Source organism: Stegodyphus dumicola, chromosome 3 (assembly GCF_044657685.1).
Source record: "Stegodyphus dumicola isolate Sdum_Otavi_A_Nest chromosome 3, ASM4465768v1".
NCBI lineage: Eukaryota > Metazoa > Arthropoda > Arachnida > Araneae > Eresidae > Stegodyphus > Stegodyphus dumicola.
Window position 1 is genome coordinate 268,106,947 of NC_140770.1, and position 22,858 is coordinate 268,129,804.

The 22,858-nt window shown below is 33.1% G+C and overlaps 1 protein-coding gene across 1 annotated transcript in view; it reads left to right on the forward strand.

Moving 5' to 3' along the window:
* The window catches only part of LOC118186213 (inhibitor of Bruton tyrosine kinase), an 89,380-nt gene that overhangs the window by 21,750 nt on the left and 44,772 nt on the right, over window positions 1-22,858 (forward strand). Inside the window, exons 7-9 of the mRNA XM_035356283.2 lie at window positions 2,125-2,320; window positions 3,752-3,923; window positions 15,425-15,548. Coding sequence (XP_035212174.1) covers window positions 2,125-2,320; window positions 3,752-3,923; window positions 15,425-15,548 — 492 coding nt within the window. The remainder of the gene's footprint in view (window positions 1-2,124; window positions 2,321-3,751; window positions 3,924-15,424; window positions 15,549-22,858) is intronic.

A 22,858-nucleotide genomic window follows, 5' to 3' on the forward strand; every position in this document is an offset into this window, starting at 1 on the left:
CACTCAAAAATGGCGACATACAAACAAGAAGAGAAAACATATTCTATAAACTTATTTAAAAAATAATAATTACATGCTTCGTGCGAGAAAATGCATGCAGCTCTCGAGCCTGCATTTCAATATTGCCAATAATCTGTACATTATTTATTATTCAACTATTTCAAATTCACGAGAGATTAATAACGATATTAAAGCTGTTACAAAAGAAGTGTCTGCTGATTTTTCATAGTTCAAAGCAGCTTACGTACTTACTTTAATTGTAAACATAGTGCTAATCTTTTTTGTAATCGAGTTAAAATAGTTGAATTGACTGCTATGATTCTTTGATAGGTGCTGTATTTTTTTTTTTTTTCTGTTACATGTGTTGTCTTTGGAGCTATTAAAACTGTTTTTATTATATGCAGTGTTCTTGGTATGTTCTTGCTAATTAAATCTGTGGTGATAAAGCAGGCTCTGATAGTGTTCAGGGATGATAGTAGTATCTGGGCTTCTCATCAAGGTAGATTAAATCCTGTACATCACTCCAATCTTACATTTATATGCTACATTTTAACTATCCACAACCATACTTAATGCAAATCTTGCATTGCTTTACTATGAGCTTCGTACATTTTAACAGTAGAATCATCTCTTTGTTTATAGTTTCAGAATGTTTTTATAAAACTAGAATCCGCCCCCAGACATTGACTCTATAATTCTCTTAACTTCAGCCAGAATATTTTATTTTCCAAGCCTAAAATTTGTTTGATATTAATATGGATACTTTATATTCTTTTATTTGTGCTACTTTAAGTACAGAAATCAGTATTAATATTCTAATTACAGAAATTGAATAAATACCACATTTTAAGTTCTGCTTCAAAACTCAGGAAGTTTTTTTTTTTTTTTTTTTTAACCCTCTGAGCGGCCAGGATTTTTGCTAAGAAAGCACAAATTTCCCAAACTACTGTTAGAACAAATTATTTTTTTTTATTTTAATGTAAAAACTCTCCTGGTATTTCATACCTGGATTTGTTGTCTTCTGGTATATTGCCTTAATTTCTTTGACATATTTTTATATGCACGTATATATACGTTCTTACAGATATCACAAAAAATACGGCCTTGCCGCTTTCAGGGTTAATATGTTATTAAAATAAATTTCATGAAAGTCATTTGTAATTAATTTTATTACATTTTTGTATTAAAGTACAAAGTCTTTAATCCGGAATGATCTATAATCCGAACCTCAAAGCTACAAACTTTCTGCGCTTGCGTAAGCACATAATACGTTTACGCATACACATTTAATGTATAACGGACGGTATAAGCTAGGCTCTAATTATCTATTTCAGTTAATGTTGCAGATTGCGTTGTTCCTTAATCTTCTAATTGGATCCGGCTTATTATTTTTTGCAGACTGTTACAGCAATTTTATGAAAAGTAAGCTTGAACTTTCGATTATGTCAAAAAGAGTTTCCGATTCTGGAGCTGCCAAAGGATCTACAAAGCGAAAGCATGTTTCGATGTCTATCAAGCAAAAAGTGGAATTGCTGCAAAAAATTTATAAAGGCATGAAGAAAGTGACAGAGAGGTTAGTGAAAACGAAAAAATTTCGATTGACAAGTTAGTCGGTATTCTCGGCACAGCAATTACAGAACTTGAACAGCAGAACTTTGTAACTGAACAAGAAATTATGTCTGTTTATAGAAAAAGAGAAAGTGTTAGCACATAAAACGAAGCAACTTAAACAACTTACATTGAAAGAAATATTCGGTTTTTTTTTTTTTTTTTTTTTTTGTAAATTTTGATACCCTTTAGATCATAATTGCTCCTTATTTCATAAATTATGGTTTTATGGTTTCATATTTTTAATTTTATAATTTCTGCATGCCATCTTACCAGATTTAAATTTATGATCTATAATCCGGAAAAACCTCTAATCCAGAATCGCCGAAGTCCCGACGAGTGCGGATTAAAGACTTTTTACTGTATCAGAAATCACTGTATACATGCTACTCATTTTAGTCATACAGGTAATTAAAATTGTGGTTGGTTTATGGTAATCTTCATTAATTATTAAATGGATATAAAAAATTAAATCATTTATGTCTATTAAAAATATGTTTTTTCTGTTATTAACAGGTATGGAGCTGTGGCTTAAATTTATATCATCAGCTTGGACATGTACCTCCTGTGGAAAAACTTCTTATACCAAAGCCTCTTTCACTTAAGTTTTTAAAAGGGAAAGAAATTATTGGAGTCCGGGCAGCACGTTTTCATTCTGTAATGTATACTAAAGATTGCGTTTACACTTTTGGATTGAATGCTGGACAACTAGGTGATTATTCCATTATTTCATTTTTGGTCATTGTAGGAAGTCATAGATGGGTAGCAGGTTTACATAACTATGTGTATGATATTGTTAAAATGTGCACATGAAGTAATGAAAGATATTTTCTCTCTACTTACTGTGTGCCTCTGTGGTGTAATTGAAAGCACATCCAGTAAACAGTTGGAAAACCGAAAGTTTGAATTCCAGCCAAAGCATAGCTGATTTTTCTAGTCTTGGGCTTTTCATTTTCCCCCCAAAAGTATAGCTAAAGTAAGTGTGACAACATAGTTAATTTCTAATACCTAATATTGAAATTTTTTGGGGGGGAAGGGAAGCAGGAGATATGAAAAAATGAGCTGATTACTGTTTGGCAGTTTGAGAATAAGAATCACTTTTTCAGTGCGACAGGAAATAAATTAAATAATTGAGGTTCAAGTGATTAAGAATAATATGCTTTATTTTACATAATTTAATCTTAACATTGTTTGTTTTTTAAAATCCTCTTAAGAGATATATGGAGAAAGTACTGCTTTGGTAAGTGTACCACTTATTGCATTGAACTAAAAGAGTTAAATGGATAATTTTATATTTCAGCAAAATTTGGAGGAAAGTATCATAGTACAAAGTCCGAAATCTGGACGTCCAGTATCCAAACCTCTGAACCACTAGCTAGCCAGCGAAAAATAATATAAAACAATCCTCTCTCCCTGTATAAAGTCTGGGTATAGAGAATATAATATTCAACAAAAAAAAAGCTGGTGTGCCGTAAATGTGTTTTTTTTTTTTTTCCTTTCCTTTCCTTCCAGCTATCTGAGATCCATGCGTTTGAAACACTTGCTGCCTAGGAAGTGGCCTCATTGCCAGTGACAATACCTTGATTGACATTTTATTGATAATAGCCAGGCCTTTGAGTGGTTGGGAGGGGGATAGCATTTTCTACCTGACCTAAACTGTTGGCCTCAATGTTACCATGCCTACATGAAATCAGGAATTACTGAATTTCCAATAATTTCAGGTCTCAGACTCTGTACTATACAAATACGTGTAAAAGTATTGGAAAAAATTAATAAATGACAATTAATGGATAAAAAGGTTATGTTAAATATTCTTTGTAGAGCAAGTGAAATCACAACTCTTGCACAGCTAAAAGGCCTGAAAACTAACCATACATTAAATATAATAAATTTGAAATATATTCAAACTATTAATATATTTTCAATTTTACATCTTACTTGGGATGTAGCACTTAAATTAGTAAGAGGTGAGGACTAAATCTTCAATGGTGCTGAATATTAAAGCTAGTATAATTTGCCTTGCTCATGATTCCATTTTAGCCATGTTTAAAAGGATATAGTAATTTAAAATGATATAGTAATTGATTTTAAAAATTGCTGATGCAATTAAAAACATTATTACATTATAAATTATTTTATTCAGGGCATCCTAAAGGAGAGCGTACTCAAATATACCCAAGACAAGTATCTGCTTTGTATAATGAAGGATGGAATATAACACATGTTGAAGCTAGTGATGGTGCGACAGTTTGTGCCACAAGTCGTGGTGATGTGTTTGTTCTTCATGAATACCAAATACGAAAAATTGCCTCCAGGTATTTTTATTTTATTTATATTGTGTTGGCATGTGGAAATTTTCAGTTTTGATTATTATGCTTAGTTAAAATATTATTCATAAAGGATTACAGTATTTTAATTTTATATATATTAGTTGTGTTTATCTGGCTTGGTTTTTTTTAAGAGGGAGAACTTTATTTTGTATGTTTTAATTTATTGGTAGGATATATTAGTTGCATATTATTACTTTCAGTTGCATGCTGGGAGATCTAAACATTTTACCATTACTTATTCTTATAACCTCTTGAGCACACTACTCCATTCTGTACTCTATGTTAGCATCTTTTTTGAGAGTGCCACCTATTGACAGATTATAACATGCTTGTTTGTTGCATGTACAAGTTGATTTTCTCATAGTTACGCATATCTACTCATAGTTACGCATAATTTAATAGTCCTGCATAGTCTGCCCTAAACTGTTCACAATAAAACATCATTACATATTTGATTTTCAGTTAATTAACATGCATGATAAGTCTTTCACAGTTCTAAGTGTCTTTAAGTGTTCATGAATCTTTGGCATTTACCGCATACATGCAGACATAAAAAGCAAAGTTCATTCCTTAGCCTTTGTATAAATTATCATTATCAGTCCTAGCACACAGACCTTAGGGATTTTCTTGTGAAATCGATTTCAGTGACTACTTGTCTGTATCCTGGTTTTTGTCATTATCATCAGTGGAATTTGGATCACACTGTCATGGTTTTAGCTAATTCACATGAGCTGTGGTGGTGAAATAGCATTCTCACTTGTTTTCTTCCAGGTATATCACTGTAAGTATCACTGGTGAATATTTCTGTGCTTATAAATGGTCTGTGATGTTTCAGTACATCAGCACCCTTTCGAAGCACATCTGCTCATAACAGTTTCTCCTTGCTCAAATATGACTATGCCACATCTCTTTCTTTTGAATCTCTTCTTGATTTTCATCAGCCCATGAGCAGCCTTGCATTAAAATTGCCGAGCACTGGTAGTTCGGTGCGAGGTTTGAGTCCCATGTATGAGCTGTCTGCATGGGTGCTTTTGTAGTTTTCCCCATGTGTAACATGTATATGAGCCAATTTTCCCTAGAAAGTTGCTTCGAGGTCTATTTCCCATGAGCTTTGCCAGACAGATTTTCTTCCAGCAACATTCTTCATTCATTTTAGCCTGATGGCCAGCCCTTGACGAATTTTACAACATCAGGTTGTTTGTAAATTTTAGAGTTCTAAATTAGACCTTCTTCTCCATGATCCATTCACTTGGACCCCAACATGAATGCAACATAAGATCTTTAGCACAAAAGTTCCCAGAGCTTTCTCATCACATAAAGTAAATGGCCAAGTCTCTAATACATAAGTCAAGACAGATCTTATAAGATATTTGCAAAGAAGCAATTTAGTTCTTAATTTAAGAAAGCTTTTATTCATTCCCAAATAAATAAAACTGTTAACTTTTCCAAATTTATAATTGCCAATTTCTAAGTGACTAAGTTGTAAGTCAGACTTTAAGCAAGGTAAATATTTAGTTTTATTTTCATTTACAAATAAATTAATTCTTTTAGCACTTTGTTTCAATGCCATAAATGCCTGTTTAATAGCTAGTAGGGTTTGGGTAATAATGCCAATGCCATCAGCATAAGCCAGTATTTGAACTGAGTATGATACACTTCTTTAATTTTGCTAATTATTCTGTGTAAAAAATGCAATGAATTGAGCCTTGCCCAAACACACACACACACACACAAAAAAAAAAAAAAAAAAAAAAAAATTATTACAGTGATTCATAGTAAATTTTTTAATGTTTCAGCTTATTTGAAGCAAGAATAATTTACAACTGTGAATCAATTGAATGTTTAATAGGTACAGAAAGTAGTGCTAGTCTTTTAAAATTAACAGTAGCATTCAAATTGCACTTTGCCTATACAGAAAAAAAATTAAAAAATTATTTAGAATTGAAATCATAAATTCTAAGATGTTAGTCCATTTCTGAGATGTTGTTGTGTTTATCTTCCATGACTATTCATGACCGCATTTTATTGTTTTGTATATTTTAACGTATTGATGCAATATATTATTTACATATGTATGTCCAGCCATTTGCTATGAGATAAAAACACTTCAACATTACACACTATTATGCTGTCTGGCCTTCATTACTGTTCAACTTTATGCCCTGGTATTTGCATCTCATTAAACATTGTCATCTAGTGATAAATTGCCATGTATATTTCAAGAACAAATCAAACTGAAATTTCAAGAGATTGCATTGTGTAGTGCATAAACAATCATCCTAATGAATAAGCTGTTTGGAGAGGGACAAATTGCACAAAGCAAGCAATCAATGTAAAAGAATACTAGTATGAATGCTTAAATTATGTTCGTTATTTGACAGTCAGTGACATTATTCAAAACGTGGGGGAGAGGAAAGAAGAAAGAAAAATTTGGAATAACAAAACTTCCAGAAGTGAAAAGCTGCTTCAAAATTAAGGACATTGGTTTGCAAAGTTACATTTTAATACTTCAATTTGCCTGCTTCCCCCTTTTTTTTAATATACATGTATCAGCAGATTAGTGCTCCTAACTATTATTATTGATTCAATTATGAGAGTAAGTTATTTTTTTTTTCTGCCACAACTTCCATTTTGCTTCAGGCAATGAATATGGTATGTTTTGGTAGAATTACAGAGGGTTGTATTGGAAAATTTCTGAACAAAATTGAAGTCCAGAAGAAAAAAGAAAAGTTAGCTTATAGCTATATTAACCTTTGATGATTTGAAAAAGAAAATAAAAACTTAGTTGTATTTCATTTTCTGGCTAAGCAAAGAGAAGAGAAGCTGACCCCTGACCAGCATTTCATGTAGGTGATGCAGAAGATAGTCTTGATAACAGTTAGCATTTAATCTTCGTATACTGAAAGGAAGACAAAGTAAGCAGAAGGTCACAGAAAAGGATGTTTGTGGCCACTTAATTGCAACATGTGGAAGAGGGCTTTTGCAGCTGAGGATGATGGTTCAGTAAAACCATCGAAACTAGTCCTGTAAAATTTGAAAATATAACGCCGATTTTTGTTGTTTGACTTCTAAATTAATGTTTGTTCGCCTGTTATTGTATCTTCAATATGGAAGTGCTGATCAGTTAACTATGGTAGAAGGAAATGTCTAAAGGATGAGATGACTTCATGGAGACTTTATAAGGGTAAAGGGCTTCTTTTATATAATACACAGAGATACTTTCATGCAGTTCGTTTACAGTCACTACAGTTTAATTTTTTTAATAATTTTTTAGTTCTTATGAACATCTGCTCTTTGTTATAACTAAAGACATTTCTAGTGTTATATTTTTAACTGATTGGTATGGGCTTAATTGGTATAAGATCATTTATTTCTTAATTTTTGTTTGTTTTACTATTTTAAAGTTTTTAATATTTTTCTGATACCTTGAAAATTTTAATGGTCATTTCTTTAGTGGTTAGACTGTAATCTGAAAATCTCAGTTTCCAGTATTTTTATTTATTTTATTTTTGATTTTAAACAGTAATAAACAAGATAGGATAAGATGTACTCTAAGAGGGTAATTATCTGGGCATGACTGGAAGAGTATGTGTCTTAGGAGACAATACATGGTGTCATTTTTATGATGTCTGCTATAAAATATAGTCAGAGTTCTTAAATAATCTCAAATAAACATCTTTAGTTTAGAGAATAAAAATCGACATATTTTCCCCTGGTTCACTGTTTTGGAAGCATCAAACTGCGTAAACTCTTAAAAAATAAAAGAAGATAACTTACTGTCCGATGTTTACATGTTTATATGTTTTACTTTTAACTAAGTGAATGCTCTTGGGGAAGGGGAATTAATCCAAACTGCAAGGAATACATTGTTAGCTCTTCCGTGTCAAGTTTTAAATAATGATTCGGGTTTTAAATGCCATCAAATTCATATGTGTCACATTTAGATAAGGGTGAAAAATTTCATATAAATTAAGACAATAACACGCCCTACATTTTACACTACAATGAACTAACAATTTCAGCTGCAGCTTCTTCACATAAAAAGATTGTTACTTAAAAATATGCTGGATTTGGCAGGAAGTCAGCAAATGTGCAGTGAATTGGAGGAATTGAATTTCCGTATGCGGTTTGATGCATAATGATAACTTGAAGAACAGGGTGAAAAGCCATGAAAAAGTCGTTCTAGCCTTGTATGTGTTTTCAATTTTTATTCAATTATTTTGTTTACGTGATTATGGCAAAACCTCAAGGGCTATCTGCCTACATCAACCCTCTGACCAGCAAGGCTGTATGTAGATATAATTCAGGAGCAGGAATTTTGATGGTGTAGAAGTGCTGATACATAATGACTAGGAAATTGGAGGCAAAGGCAGATTAAATCTTCACTTCATGCAACTTTCAAATTTCATCAACAAATTTTCAGAAACATGTTGTGGCTATGCACATGTCGGCACATTAAATGTGCCTGTTCCAAAAGGCTTACATTTTTGATAACTTTGTAGCAAGAAAGCAGCAGCAGACAGACAGCAGTCTAGCTAGGCCAAAGTGTAGAAAGCAAGTGCGTTATGTTCAGGATGAAATCTTAAGTCAAACTGAGTTAGTTGTGGTTCTCAAAGCATTTTGATTGGATAGTTAATATTGCTGTAAAATTATTATTGGCTGCTTGAGTTTTAGTTCAATTTACATCACCAGAATTAGTAAGAGTCGTATAAACATAGATTTTTCTCGAAATGACACAGTGCAAATAGATGTTGCTATTTTTAGAATAGAGAAGGAAAATTAATTTATGCTGCTAATTTAATCTTTTACATATTCTTTATTTTTCTTGCATATCCCCCCTTCAAAAAAAGAGAAAAGGCAGAGCGATAGAGGAGCCTTTTTGAAGAAAAAGCATTAGAGTAGCAAAACATGAGATATATAATTTTGAAACATACAAAATATAATATTAGCTTTAGAACAATAAAACTATAGTACATAAAATTTTGAGTTCAATAATAATTTTTAAAGTCCTATGAAGATTTGCATCCAATCTGTAGAAATTTCTTGTTTCTGGAACTTTCACATCACAATTTTGATACTTCAGGGAAGGATTTCCAAAACTTTTTACACACAATATCACAGTTATAAAAATTTTGTATACCCATTAGTTATTATGAATAATCATAAATCTTAAAATTTACACCAATTTTCACATTTATAAGTAATACTTATCATTTGGAATAGCATGATTGAAATTATGGTTTTTACTTGTATTACTACATTTTACAATTTTCTTATTTTATACAAACTAGAAGACCCCATAGCTTTCTCTTAAAACACATCCAGTTATTTGGGTTAATCCACTTTAAGCAGACTCATGTATTAAGTTTTCATGAGCGGTTAGTGAACTGCGCTACAACATTCCAATGTATTAAAAAAAATCACACTCATTATATGAAAAAATAAAAATTCTATATAATAAATTAAATAAAGTGGGAGCCTTTGAAGTTTATTTTATACCAGGAGGGTAAAAGGAACAATTATGCAAAGGTAAAACAGGCATCTGTTTTTGAACCAGTACTCCCTCATACTTCATATTTAACATACAATTATTGATAATTATAACATTCATTTACCATAATTCCAAACAAATGTTAATACAATTTACTCTTAATTAAATTCTCATATAAATTTTATTACCATTATTCAATTTTTTTAAATCTTTGGTATTTACATATTAATTTTAACAATATTTAATATTTTCCCATTTAATAATTATTTCATTTGTATTTCACAAACACATCATTTAAAAAATAATTATAAAATTCTTAAAATTAAAATTTTTAACATTAATTCAAAAATTTTTGACAAAACGTATAATTACTAATAGCAATAAATTTTAAAATCTTAGAATACTTATACATTTTGATATTTTGCTAAAGCAGTGAAACATTTTTTTTCATATATATATTCATCGAATTAAAATCATTTTGTAAGAAAATATCACACTTTCAGTATTGAGCAAGGTTATTTATAATGATGCAGTTGGAGGAAAACTCAAAACTTTTTTTATCATGTGTTAGCAATTTCCACAGTCTACCGCCAGAGGGCGTCATGATATTAAAAGATATTCAAAGCATTTGTAATAAAAAAAAAGAGAGGTAAGAAATGTAACCACGGCGGCAGATGATATTAATTATTCATGCATTTTTTAAAAGAGCAGCAGAATATTTCAATGATGTTGGTTGTGAATTTCTGTTCTGTTAAATAATAATGCAATATCAAAAAAATATGCATAGTGGATGTAAGAGAAAACTCCCGACGCCAACATATGTAACATCAAAACACATTTTCGGAATATGGGCACGTAATTTTTTTGATGGAAACAACCTTGAAGAATAAATTACCAAACCGAAGAAACTAATCACACTTCAATTTTTGATGACACCGTTAAATCACTTTCATACTTGACACACCATATTGCAATGTTACAGTGACCTTGGCCTGATTGAGAATTTAGATGAACAGTTAATTTTATTTTATGTATTGGTTAAACGATGTGAGATTAGTTGAAATAAACTGCAATGGGAGTTCCACACCTGTGGGTCAAAAATCGGCTGCACCATTTTATTGTAATGAAGCTGTGGTTCGATGACACAACATGAAAGATTTAATTATGAATGCGGCACAAACTTGCATTAAAATTTTCGGTGAAACAGGACTTTTCCCGTAATTTACTGTGAACATAGAATAACAAACCCGTGTAGATTTCTTCAGAATTAGAGCTGGTCGAAGAATGTAATGACAGAACAATTTTGGAGGCATAGAAATACGAACGCTGAGACGTAGATGCGTAAAAATACTAGTTGCGTAGATACTTGATGCTTAGAACTTCCATCCATTTTTGAAGAAGCAGTCAAGCCGGATTAAATTCCTTTTTTATTTAAATTCTCATTTTGTGGCCACATTTCGCTTGGCACTCCACTTGTGCCTATTAAAGAAACATTTATAATTTTGATGTTATTGCCATAGAAGCAAAAGTAGCAGCACATACATGATTGCAGACAGGCATCTGGCAAAGAGGAAAGCACAAGCAAAAGTGGCGCATCAGTTCATAAAAAAGGGGGAGGGAGTCAAAAGTTTCAGTTTTTAGTTTCGGTTTACAATTTGGTGATTGGTTAAGAGGCATCTGCATTAAGGGTTACGTGAGATTGCATGATTAATTTAAATGGCACAGTTTAGACTTAAAAGCTATTTTTAGGACAGATAGATGAAGTTCCCAAATAAAATAAAAGATAAAAGAGGTTATAGTGAATTAAATTTAGAAGTTTCCTTTTATATTTTTTACCTTACATATATATGGCCCGAATATTTTGTATACATAAATATTCACACAAAATATGTGCATCTTTAAATATGTCCAAAAAACCAAAGCAACATGTTATAAATACATAAATCCAGGTATAAAACACAAGGATCATTTTGGCATTTAAAAGAAAAAAACAAAATCATGACAGTTTTGGAAAATTTGGGATGGGTTGAATCTCTTTTATAACACTCAGTTGAATGTTGTTTATTATATGCTGTTAATGTATGGACATTTAATGCAAGATTGTTTCAAACAGTTTAAAGGTGTTCAAACGAAGAATCAGTTTGATGCTTATCATAAAATTAATGTTATGTTTGATTTTCATTGTCCTCCTTGAAAGTACAATGATTCTTCATTATTTTTTTAATTTATTCAAAGACAGACATTAATCTAACTTTTAAGCAATGATGTAGTTGCTATATTGTGTACATCTGTAGGTTCTATAGTTGATGCTGTAGCTGTATATGAAGTTAAGTCATAAAAACGTAGCATATAGAAGCTGATAGATCATTTTTAATTCTTCATGAGGTAATATGAGTAAATTTCTGTCCATAGGCAAAAGCAATCACAATTTATGCATTAAGCATAGTAACTTTTCTTCATGAATGGAAACTACTTGACCTCTCTGCATAGATAATTATCTAGGTCCTTCTGACATAATACAACAGATTTCATATGTTTTAATTCAAATCTTATTGGAAGTGGATGGCATATAATTTGCTACCCATTATAATGTAGCTTAGTATCCAGCAGTTTTAGATGTTTGACGGTATTGCTAAAAACTACATTAAATAATGGAACCTAGCAACCTGAAATGTTATACAGTACAAAGTCCGTAATCCGGACTCGTCGGGACTTCGGCGATTCTGGATTAAGGGTTTTTCTGGATTATAGATCATCAATTTAAATCTGGTAAGATGGCATGCAGAAATTATACAATTAAAAATATGAAACCATAATTTATGAAATAAAGAACAATGATGATCTAAAGGGTATCAAAATTTACAAAAAAAAAAAAAAAAGCTTAATATTTATTTATTTACTTTATTAAACATTTCTTTCAATGTAAGGTGTTTAAGTTGCTTTGTTTTTTGTGCTAAATGCACATGTGTAAACATTAAACGTACATGCATAAAGCATACAAAAAAAAAAGTTTGTGGTTTTGAGATCCAGATAATAATAGATCATTCCGGTTAATGGATATCCGGATTACAGACTTTGTACTGTATGTCAAAAGAAAAAAATCTGTGCAGCAGTCTAATATCAGAATCAAGGATTAAGAGAGTAAGGTAGCATACTTGTATAAAAATAGGTTAACTCCAAAGAATAAGAATTCATTGTGCAATAACTGAAAACTGAAAAATGTGTAATTGAGTTGAAATTATGTAAGTAACTACAACCAGAACTTAATTTTAGAAAATTATTTGAGCAGCTGAAAGTTTAAGAAATATTATTTTATAAACAATTGTACATAATGTCGTTTTTATTTGCGAATCTATCTATCTGATTGTACATATTACATTTTGTATTTTATTTGATTGATTTTGTTTGTTGCTTTCCACTTACTTAATTTGTTAATCAAAATGTGTAACAGTGTTTTCTGGAGTTTAATGCTGAATGCATCAGTACAGAATTTTGTCATTCTGTGTAAATACTGCAATCTTTCATTGATATGTATTTTATTTTAATATATATGTGTTATGTTTCGATTTTCAGTATTACCAGCCTGAGATATGACAGAGTAATGAAATTGATTTTTCTTTGTGCTTCTTGATTTGAAAGTTATTTTTCCCTTATATCTCACAGAAATTTTCACTTTACCTTTTCCTAGTATACCTCTCCACTATGTGTTTTTTAAAAAATGCAGTGTTAATGATATTTGGCAGAAAAATGAAAAGATAGAAGCAGTAGATAGTTTTAAATTAAGGAACAGTGTTCTGGCTTGCCTTCCCTTTTTTGTATTGTTGTTCAGGAGTGCTGTTTCTCCTATTAATTGTATAAATAAACTTCAGCCACTGGTTTTCATTGTGCAAAAGTCTACTACAAGAAAACTCTCATGTGGAGAATCTTTATTTGCTATGAAGATGAAACATAGCGCTATTCACAAACACCCATATTTGGTTTCTGTGAGTTGAATTGTTCTTCATGAAACATAATCATAAGAAGTTCTATTAAAAGAAGCAGGCACTTAGTTTTAGAAAATGGAGAGTCATGTGCCACCGATGAACAAGTGATCAAAAAAGAATAGAATGTCATTTCAGAGGAACAGTTAATTTTGTATAATTTATAAACATTGAAGAAAAAGCAGCAACAAGAGACAATAAATATTATTTTACTAGAGGTCTAATTTACTCAAAAGTAATAAACATTGAAAACTTTCTGTTATAGCTTTCAATTTAGTGATATGTGTTAGCGATATGCCATAATAAACCTCAAAAGAAAGGCAAAAAAGGGGTAAAGTTTTCAGTTTTAATCTGCCGTAAAAAAATATCCTTGCAAATGCATTATGCAAGTTAGATTTTTGAATAGTTTAAGCTTATCTGATTTGGAAAAATCCAGTTGATATTTTTCTTATTATTCAGGTTATTATGTCATTACTAATTTCAAGCTTAATTTTGCCGTGAACTACACTAACTTGTACATATATTTCATATATGAGTCTTTTTTTTTTTTTTTTTTTTTTTTGTTGTTGTTGTTCGATGGATAAGTTGCTGTTAGCAGTTTCCCAGTTGGAAATGTTACTTTCATATACACACACTGGCCAATGAACTAGAAACCCAAGCTCAATATTTTATTGGACCACTTTTGTGTGGATAACTGCTCTTATTCATTTGGGCATCAAGTCTGCATACTTCTGGAGTGCATTTATGTCCAGAGAATACCATGCATTGGCTATGCAGTTTTTTAGATCTTATAAATTAAAAGGAAGAGGAGAGTGCTGCAGGTTGTGTCTTTCCACTATATTCCACACATTTTCTATGGGGTTAAGATCCAGGCTATGCAGTGGCCAGGGAAGGTGTTTTGAAGTCAGACTAATATTCAGTGAACCAATTTTGAACACTTCTGGCATGATGTATAGTTGCATTATCATCCATGAAGTATCTGTTGCCATCAGGGTAAAAATGCAGCATTGCAGGGTGCACTTGATCTGCCAATATATCCATGGCTGTTTGTTTACTCTCGAGAAACATCAGGGCACCACTTCCATGCCAGCAGACCATGCCCTATATCATGGTACTCCCACCAGACCCTTGAACAATATGAGTAACACAGGATAGATTCGTGGCTTCATGGCTTCATTCTACGTTTTCCATCAGTTCAAAATAAGGTGTAACATGATTCATCCGACCACATTACTTGTTTCCAATCCTCAGATGTCCAGTGTCTTCTTTCCCGACACCACTGCGAACTAATGTTTGCATGTATGGCAGAAATGAGTGGTTTTTCTCACAAACACTCAACTGTGCATTCCTATTCTCTGAAATTTTCTGTGCATGTTTCGAGCTGAAATCTGTTGGGAAGGGCCTTGGTTGATGATCTGTATCAGTTGAAACACTGCTGTACAATTCATCGGAGATTCATCAATCACTTTCTTGGAAAACTGTGCTCAAACTGTTGTTATGTCTTCTAAAGAAAGACTGTGGGTTCTGATTCCAACTTTTGAAAACCTTTGATATGGCTGCTTTTGAGAACCCAGTGAGATTTGTTGTCTTTGAAACTGAATCCCCTGCTAAACAGGCAGCAACTATAAGCCCTTTTTCAAATGGTGAAAGATCTGTTGTTTTTTCCATTTTACTTCATTTATCGTGAAAAGCACTTATTATAAATTATATTATTTGCAAAAGTTATTTATACTAGCATTCTAACCATGTGTAGCCCATGTCATAAAAAAAAATTTGCATACTTCATCGCTAGCACACATTTACATGAAAATCTCAAAGATTTCTAATTCATTGGCCAGTGCCTGGAATACGGTGTTTGCATTACCTCCTATGTAGAAGCATTGTTAGATTATTCCAATTTTTTATCAATAAAATTCAATAACATTATGTAAGTAGTTCTTTTGATACTGTGTTATAAATCTGAATTTATTTTTTAGTATCTATTAATAATTTCCATTTTATAAATTATTTAATAGGCAGCTGGAAATAGTCAAGTTATCAGTTGTTGGCGGGCATTTGGACTCTCGATGTGATGTGGCTGGTGTTAGAGAAGGCAGAGGATTAGAGCTTAGAGTTGTGCTGCTCACAAAATCTGGTAAAGTAAGTATATTTTTCAGTCTTTTATGTTGTAGGTATTATTTTTTAAAGATTCTGTATTTCTGAAGTATGGTGTGAAATATGAAGTATGATAAAGTTTTTTGAGTGAAATGCTTGAAAGTGAAATGCTTTCAAGCAGGTTTTTTTCACCCCTTCTGGGGACCTAGCAGTTTATTTTAAAACAATTATGCTATTGTAATTATCAATCTAGCACAAAAGTTTTAAGCTTTATGTGATATTTTTCATTATATTCAAAAATATTTTTTATGTTTAAATTTATGTTCATATGATTTTGCTATTCTTATCAGTTTACACTAATTTATTTAAATTAATAGTTTAGAAATTATGAAATACTTTCTCATTTTTTAGTTTTTCTGCCCATATGTTCTGATTTAAAATAATCTTATTTAAAGAATTCTTTTATGTGTTTTGTATTAACACATCACTGAATGTTCAAATTGTGCTTAATTGTACTTTGGCACACATACATTTTTAGCCTAAAACATGTAGGACTTTTCTTGCATTTAACACTCTGAAAACGAAAGCCGTCACTAACCTGTATGTTAAAATACCGAACCTCCCAAAATGGTTTTCAAGAGTCACAGCATTTCTCTCTCTGCCCCATCCATTAGCACACAAAGAAGAGTGAAGATTTCAAATGACAATCTTTATACTTCTAACAAATAAAAATAAGAAACCAGAAATAAATCTTTTTAGGGCAAGCTGTCTGCAATAAACTGATATAAAGCATTTGGGGAAACTGCACCTGCTACTGCATACGTTAGAGGAGGGAAGAAAATAATATGGGAATTTTGGCTGTTTGTGGTGGTTGTGGTCATCTGAATGAAAGGCCCTCTGGGTTGTTTTGGTCTTCAAAGAAATTAAGAGTTAAAGACTTGTAAACATGAAAGCAGTTTCATGAAACATCCTAGTGACTTAAGGTTTAAATCCCAGTGAACTGTCTGGTTACATTTGTATTTTCTTGTCTAATGTGAGTACAAGCCAGTTGGCCTTAAAAAGTCTTCCTTCCCATACTTTAGGCAGTTACTGTATTTTGCTGTTATCACAGAATCCATTTGTTATGTGTGGTGTTAAATTGTGTAACCATATCTCTTCAAATAATCTTATGTGCTAAATTTTCTTTTCCTGGACAAAAATCCAAGTTTTGTGGTTTCAGTTTTTAGCCCAAAGGGGCAATTACCCCAGAAGGGTATTAATTTTGTTTTGGCATTTTGCGTCGATTCACTATAGGTGGCAAATCACTTTTTAAATTGTTGCCACCAATTATTAGAGCCCTATATTATATTTAAAGAAATTAAATAATGAAGAATCTGCATAAACATATATATTTCTCGCACTGTGATAAAACAGCAGTATCTCTAGAACCATCAAATTTTTAATAACTTACATCTACACCTGAATGTGGGCACCTGGAAGCCCAAATTTGGAATGTCTTTTATTATCTATTTCGCATTTTATAAAGCATTTATTTGATAAAGAAACTCAACGATTTCAAAGTGAGGAATTGCAACACTGTACGGGGCAGGGTTTTTTTTTTTTTTTTTTTTTTTTTTTTTTCCCCCCAGCGCATGAGACTGTGTATCAGAAATTTAAAGATATGCTCTTTTAAATATTTTGTAATATTTCTGTTGAACTGAATTTTATGGTTTAAGTCCGAAGAACATAATATTTAATAAATAAAGGTAACGCACAAAACGAAAAAAAAAAAAATTGCCCCTTTGACCATAATATATATATTTTTTTTAAATTTCTGTAACATGAGTCAAAGCTAATTGTCTTTAACCACAAGCACAGCAGTTAATCTAACAAAAACACATTTATTATGTATTTGTCCAACAAATATATCACAGACTAATAAGAAAAATAATAATAAATTTTTCCCCATGAAAAAGACTTAGGAAAATTTAATTTGATAAACAAACATCTTGAAAATTGAACAGTCTTCTGGAATAGAGAGTATTCAAAGTGTTTGTGTGTATTTTAAATTTTTAATTTTGTGTACAAATAGCATTAGCCCAGGGAAGATTAGTATAACTGATTATAAAATGTAGTGCACCTAAGTGAATAGCATGTTTAAGATAGAAAATGCTGTGGGGAGCAATAAACGGATTAGTGTAACTTGAGGCATTTGAAATTTATAAATTAATGGTGGGATGTCTTGTGTGATACTAAGGTATTTAATATACTAATACAGGGAGTAATAGTGTTAACCCTTTGTTACACAGGTGGGGAAAATTACGTAGTTCACCAGTTAATATTTCAGTTATAAAGGCATCTTTTTTAATATTATTTAGTAAATAAAATATTTAAATAAATAACATGGTATGCTAAGCAATGAAATAAAAATCTAATTGTATCAATTTGATCTTCATAATGTATAAAATAATATCTTATATGCAATTTGATGAAAATTCTGGAATAAAATAGATTTGACCAAAAAGAAAACTAAACTTATGTTACGGCTATTTCTTTATTCGGACATATCATATTCTTCATTATTTTTCTGGTAATAACAATTTATACACGTATAATCTACACTGGTGTGCAAAAATTAAGGACGAGACAGTTTTTTCAATATAACTTTGTACAAAAGCTTTCCAAATCAACACATTTAATACCCGTAAGATCCCCAATACGTAAGGACTTGAGTAATGTAAGCAACACTTACTAAAAGAGAAATCAGAGGGATAAAAAGAAGCTTTATTGAAAAAGTAGCATGGAGTGCAATGCGACTTGTTAAGAATCTATGATAATTATTTAGGAAGATCAAATTAGATTCAACATTTCAAACTTAACAATTTTTATTTCATCTTCACCTCCAAACTACACACGTGCACAATCGCGCGCGTTCGACGACTGTTCTTTCCTTGAGAATCTTGGGATAGAATTTTGTGGTCTGTAATCATGTGCTGCCATCTCTTGGCTGTCCGTGGGTTAAATTGGTAGGATATTTTTCTTAGACTTTTTCAAATAAGATAAACCACAACAAGAGTATCCCCCCAGTGAACAAGCGAAGTGAGAGAACGACAGTATTTACACATACATAGCATAAACAAGAGGGAATTGGAATGCTGGGTTGTCAGTTGCTGAAATCACTTACATATATGAAATTAAATAAAAGTAGAAAACAAAATAAAGTAATACAGGTTAAATCTAATTGACATGAATAAATGAAAATAAAGGTTTTTCAGTTCTGAAATTTGTAGAGAATAATTGTGATATGATGAACATTGAAAATCGAATTACTCAAGAGTAATTATGAGCAAGTTAACCAATTTCTGTGATGAGTCTCTTGCTAAATTTCACAATTCGTCCAGATTTTGTGGTTTTGGAATCGTTGACAGAGTTTCCAGTAGTATTTCCTGGGACTTTAGGTTCATGCTCATGAGGAATTTGTTGTATTTCATCATTATATATGAATGCAGGTTTCACTCTGTCTAGGGAAACATTGCTTTGCCTGCCATTTATGGATATTTTTATAACTTTGTCACTTCGACTTATGACTTTGTGGGGACCTGTATATGGTTGAGTGAGCGGTGGTGTTATTTTGTCCACACGAAGGAAAACATGTGTACACTTTTGCAATTCTGGGTGCACAAAGATTCTTGTTTGGTGATTTTGGTTGGGAAATGGCTTTAACTGCTGCATTTGTGCCTGGAGTTTCTGCACATACTCATAAGATGGAGTTGTATTTTGGGCACTTTGGGAAAATAAATCTGCTGGAAGTCTTAGTGAAGTTCCATACACAAGATCAGCACTTGATGCTTGTATGTCTGTTTTAGCAGCAGCTCGAATGCCAAGGAGAACTGTTGGTAATGATTCAGTCCATCTTGGGTTTTCATGGGCTTTTAAAGAATTTTTCAAGACTCTGTGAAAACGTTCTACTAAGCCATTTGCTTGGGGATGAAAGGCTGTAGTATGAATTCTTGTTGTTCCCATAATTTGTGTGAGCTCACTGAACAGAGATGACTCAAACTGGCGACCCTGATCTGTGGTGATGGTAGATGGGCATCCAAAGCGGGATATCCATCCTTCAAACAAGGCTCTGCATGCTGTTGCTGCTGTCATATCAGCGATGGGTATCACTTCAGGCCATCTGGTGAACCTGTCGATGATGGTGAGGCAGTACATTTTGCCCTCTGAAGGAGGCAAGGGTCCGATTAAATCCACATGCAGATGAGAAAACCGTGCGTCTGGTGTAGCAAAATGTACCCAGAGGTGTTTTTGTGTGTTTGTGAACTTTGGATCGCTGGCATGCATCACAACTTTTTACCCAGTCTTTAATATTCTTTTTCATATTGGGCCAAACATAGCGAGCAGAAATTAATTTGCAAGATCCTGTTGTTCCTGGATGCGAGAGGTTGTAAAAATGGTCAAACACTATTTTACGAAAAGATGCTGGCACAATAGGTCTTGGAATTCCGGTTGATACATCACAGATGAGTTCTGTTGCTGACACTGGGCTGGGCATGGACTTTATTTCTAGTGAATGATTGCTGTTTTGCAGATTTTGTAAATCATCAGCTTTCTGAGCATGACTAAAGGCTTCAAAATCAAGAAATGAGGAATTTGAGATGTTGTTTATCTCAATTCTGGATAATGCGTCTGCAACGCTATTATTAACACCACTGGTATGACGAATGTCAGTGCTAAACTGAGAAATGAAATCAAGTTGACGCCATTGGCGCGGACTGCACTTCTCTGGATTTTGCTTAAAGGTGTAGATAAGAGGCTTTTGATCAGTTAAAATGATAAAGTTCCGACCTTCGAGCATGTGCCGGAATCTCTTCACCGCAATGTAAATGGCCAATAGTTCTCGATCATAGGTGGAGAATTTTTGTTGACTGTTGGTGAGCTTAACAGAGAAGAATGCAATCAGTTCCCAGTTGGTTGTGTTGAGTTGCATCAAGGAACCACCAACTGCCAGGTCACTGGCATCAACCCAAACACTAAGTTTGGCTCCTGGAATTGGGTGACGAAGAAGAGTTGCGGTAGCTAGTGCATTTTTGGCATCTGTAAATGCCTGTTCGCTAGCCTCAGACCATTGAAGTGTTTCTTTGGGGTCATTTCGTTTAGGTTTTCTGCTCTTTTTATTATTTTTGATACCTTCTAAAAATTTATTTAAAGGTGCTAATATGTGTGCAGCTCTAGGAACGAAACGTCTATAGAAATTGAATAGACTTAAGAAGCGTCTTAATTGAGTTATGGTAGTAGGTTAGGAAAATTCAAAATACAGTCTACTCTATCTTTCAGGGGTTCTGTTCCTTCTTCAGATACTTTGACACCTAAGAAATTTATTGAGGAAACACCAAAAACACACTTAGAAGGTTTAAGGCTAAGACCATAATTTTGCAATCTTTCAAAAAGTATTCTTAGATGCGAGATATGCTCTTCCTCAGATTTAGATGCTACTAATATATCGTCTACGAATGCATAAACAAATTTTAAATCTCGAGTAACTTCATCGATGAATCTTTGGAATGTGGCTGCAGCGTTACATAGGCCAAATTGCAAGCGACAGCTTTCAAATAAGCCGAAGGGGGTGATTATAGCACTTTTGTGGATATCATCAGGATGTATAGGGATTTGATGATAGGCTTTAATTAAATCAATGTGCGAGAAAATTTTGCAGCCATGTAGTTCAGAAGTAAAATCTAAGATATTAGGAATGTTATAATTATCTTTTATTGTTTGTGCATTAAGGGCTCTGTAATCTCCTACAGGACGCCATTCCGTGCTGTCCTTTTTAGGGACCATATGCAAAGGTGATGCGTAGTTACTTTTTGAAGGACGAATGTGGCCTAATTCTATCATATTTTGGAATTCTTCTTTGGCGATTCGTAGGCGGTCTGGGGCAAGACGTCGTGCTTTAGCAGTGACGGGAGGTCCTGTGGTTTGGATGTGATGCACTACTGTGTGCTTAATTTCTTGGTCAGCACGGGGTGGTTTTGTGATTTCTGGAAATTCTAATAATAACTTATGGTATATACTGTCGCCAGATACTGTCTTTATTGAATGTATTGCACTAACTCGTAAACTGCATTTAGAGCCAAGATTAGTGTTACCGTCGATTAATCTTTTTGTGTGGAGGTTAGGCATCAAGTTGAAATTATACAAAAAATCTGCACCAATAATAGGGGTTGAAACACTGCCGACAAGAAAGGTCCATCTGAATATGCGTCTTAAACCTAAGTCTAAGGAGAGATTTTGGCTAGTGTAGACGGAAATTGGTGTAGTGTTTGCTGCTGAAAGGGTCATTTGGATGCGATTTCGCCTTTGCAATGCTGTTGCTGGAATTATAGATACGTCAGAACCCGTGTCTATGAGGAAGGTGACATTTGTGTGCGCATCTCTAACAAAAAGGCGACGAGAATTGGAGGGCAAGGCTGTAGTCGCCGCTATGCCTTGCCTGGGCTGTTTTTTGAAAATTTACAGGGTGGGGTACACTTTATAGCTCTCTCACCAAATTTAAGGTGGTACCAACAGGTATCAAATTTTTTTTATTTTGAGAGGGGCTGCATTCTCTTTGGCCGTGATATTTATTCTGACTATGAGTGCGGCGACGATAATGCGAGATATTATCGATTCTTACGTGCAATTTTTTTATCTCTGCGAGTAAACGTTCTTCAATGGAGTCTGAGGTATTAGCAGAACAAATATTTGTGGCACTTACCGCTACAGGAGATGGTGATGCATCGATGACACGATCCGCAACTTCCGCAGCTTTATCCAAGGTTAAAGGCGTGATCGCTGCGAGTATCGACTGTACAAAACTCGGGAGATGCTGTAAAAACAGTTCGAGCATTAGTTCATCGGAAACGCTGTATGACTCAGCGCGTCGTCGCATTATGCGTAAGAGTTCACTTGGCCGGCGATCTCCCAACTGTTCGCCACCGAGGAGTTTTTTTATTTCTTGATGCGTCGATTCTCCGCACCGCTTGATTAGCTCAGTTTTAATGTGATTGTAAGGATCCGTGGAGTTGGGGGCTTTGATCACATCTCTCACGATTGATGCGGCTTCGACGGTCAGGTGCGAAACAATGTAATTATACTTCATGCGAGACTCCGATATCGCTTTCGGTGTTCCCAATTCAAATGTTGCTTCGCACATAGGGAACCATAGTGCAGGATCGGCGAAGTTGTACACAGGTATCTTTACTGCTCCGATTATTGCTGTTCCTTCAGTCATTTTCAGTCACGTGGCTAAGTCCCAAGGAATACGTAAAAAAAAAGAGGTTTTTTTTTTTTTTTTTTTTTTTTCAATGCAAATATTAGTTTAAAACAATAACGCT